We start from the raw sequence: 2,553 nt of genomic DNA, 5'->3' as shown, positions 1-2,553 counted from the left end.
GGAGTGCCGCACTGTCGGAGGGTCAGTGCTGAGGGAGTGCCGCACTGTCGGAGGATTAGTGCTGAGGGAGTGCCGCACTGTCAAAGGGTCAGTGCTGAGGGAATGCCGCACTGTCAGAGGGTCAGTGCTGAGGAAGTGCTGGACTGTCGGAGGGTCAGTGTTGCGGGAGTGCCGCACTGTCGGAAGATCAGTACTGAGGGAGTGCTGCACTGTCAGAGGGTCAGTGCTGAGGGAGTGCCGCACTGTCGGAGGGTCAGTGCTGAGGGAGTGCTGCACTGTCAGAGGATCAATGCTGAGGGAGTGCCGCACTGTCGGAGGGTCAGTGCTGAGGGAGTGCTGCACTGTCGGAGGGTCAGTGCTGAGGGACTGCCGCACTGTCGGAGGGTCAGTGCTGAGGGAGGGCCGCACTGTCGGAGGGTCAGTGCTGAGGAAGTGCTGCACTGTCAGCGTTAATATTGAGGGTCAGACGGGGAGTAGGGAGTCTGGGGTGTGGTGCAGATTTGTGGGTCCAGTCTGATTGGCTGTTCGATATCCTTGCTGGTTGAGAATTTCATGTCATTGCCCTTCCTATGTCTTTCAGCTTGCAGAAGGAGTTACCCCAGCACAGGGTCTGGGTGTTGAGATTATCATCACCTTCCAGCTCGTTCTCTGTGTCTTTGCGACAACTGATAAACGGAGAAAGGATCTTTCTGGCTCTGGTCCTCTGGCCATTGGTCTCTCGGTTGCTATCGGTCACCTAATGGCGGTGAGTGACATCAGCCGGATGCTGGTTGGTCTGTTTCCTCGGGCACTGACTCTGCAGCTAATCGTGTAATTGTGGCCATGGCTGGCCATGAAGTGGTCTAATGCCCATGTTGTTCTCTGCTGTTCTCAGATTGGCTTCACTGGCTGTGGGATGAATCCTGCCCGATCCTTCGGACCTGCTGTCATCACCGGCAACTTCAAAGACCATTGGGTGAGTTGCAGGATGTCTAACCAATGATCTCGATGCAGTCGGATGTGGTACTGGATGCCTTGGCTCGGACACACAAGCAGCCCCGCTCGATTGGCACCACACCCGCTAACACCCACCCCCTCCACCACCAACGCTCAGTCGCAGCAGTGCGGACCAGATGCATTGTGGAAATTCACCGAAGATCCTCAGACAGCACCTTCCAAACCCATCGCCACTTCCTTCTAGAAGGACAAGGGGCAACAGATTAAAGGACAGTTAAAGCTATCTCACAAATCAGTGATGTTCACATCCCATGAGACAATGAAGGTCTCTCGCAGCTCCCAATTTTCAGATTGGTCACAGCATTTTTCAACCTGACCACTAGAGGGAGGTAATAATTCAGAAGAACGAATCAACATTAACATTTAAACACACACTGACACTGACACACTCACACTGACACTGACACACACACTGACACACACACACTCACACTGACACTGACACACTCACACTGACACTGACACTGACACACTGACACACTCACACTGACACTGACACACACACTGACACTGACACTGACTCACTCACACTTACACTGACACTGACACACTCACACTGACACTGACACACACACTGACACTGACACACACACTGGCACACTCACACTGACACTGACACACTCACACTGACACTGACATACACACTGACACACTCACACTGACACTGACACTGACACACTCACACTTACACTGACACACACTGACACACTGACACTGACACACTCACACTGACACTGACACACACACTGACACACTCACACTGACATTGACACTGACACACTCACACTTACACTGACACACGCTGACACACTGACACTGACACTGACACTGACACACTCACACTGACACTGACACTGACACACACACTGACACTGACACACACACTGACACACTCACACTGACATTGACACTGACACACTCACACTTACACTGACACACACACTGACACACACACTGACACTGACACACACACTGACACACACACTGACACTTTGACACTGACACACTCACACTTACACTGACACACACACTGACACACTCACACTGACATTGACACTGACACACTCACACTTACACTGACACACACACTGACACACTCACACTGACATTGACACTGACACACTCACACTTACACTGACACACACACTGACACACTCACACTGACATTGACACTGACACACTCACACTTACACTGACACACACACTGACACACTCACACTGACATTGACACTGACACACTCACACTTACACTGACACACACACTGACACACTCACACTGACATTGACACTGACACACTCACACTTACACTGACACACACACTGACACACTCACACTGACATTGACACTGACACACTCACACTTACACTGACACACACACTGACACACTCACACTGACATTGACACTGACACACTCACACTTACACTGACACACACACTGACACACTCACACTGACATTGACACTGACACACTCACACTTACACTGACACACACTGACACACTGACACTGACACTGACACACTCACACTGACACTGACACTGACACACACACTGACAC

The 2,553-nt window shown here is 51.4% G+C and overlaps 1 protein-coding gene across 1 annotated transcript in view; it reads left to right on the top strand.

Annotated features, from left to right (window-relative positions):
* The window catches only part of LOC122550334 (aquaporin-1-like), an 11,784-nt gene that overhangs the window by 3,939 nt on the left and 5,292 nt on the right, over positions 1-2,553 (top strand). The window contains exons 2-3 of the mRNA XM_043691061.1: positions 520-745; positions 875-955. Coding sequence (XP_043546996.1) covers positions 520-745; positions 875-955 — 307 coding nt within the window. The remainder of the gene's footprint in view (positions 1-519; positions 746-874; positions 956-2,553) is intronic.

The sequence above is a fragment of the Chiloscyllium plagiosum genome, chromosome 5, assembly GCF_004010195.1.
Source record: "Chiloscyllium plagiosum isolate BGI_BamShark_2017 chromosome 5, ASM401019v2, whole genome shotgun sequence".
Lineage (NCBI taxonomy): Eukaryota > Metazoa > Chordata > Chondrichthyes > Orectolobiformes > Hemiscylliidae > Chiloscyllium > Chiloscyllium plagiosum.
The sequence above is the reverse complement of the archived record's forward strand: the minus strand, read 5'-3'. Positions and strand labels throughout refer to the sequence as shown.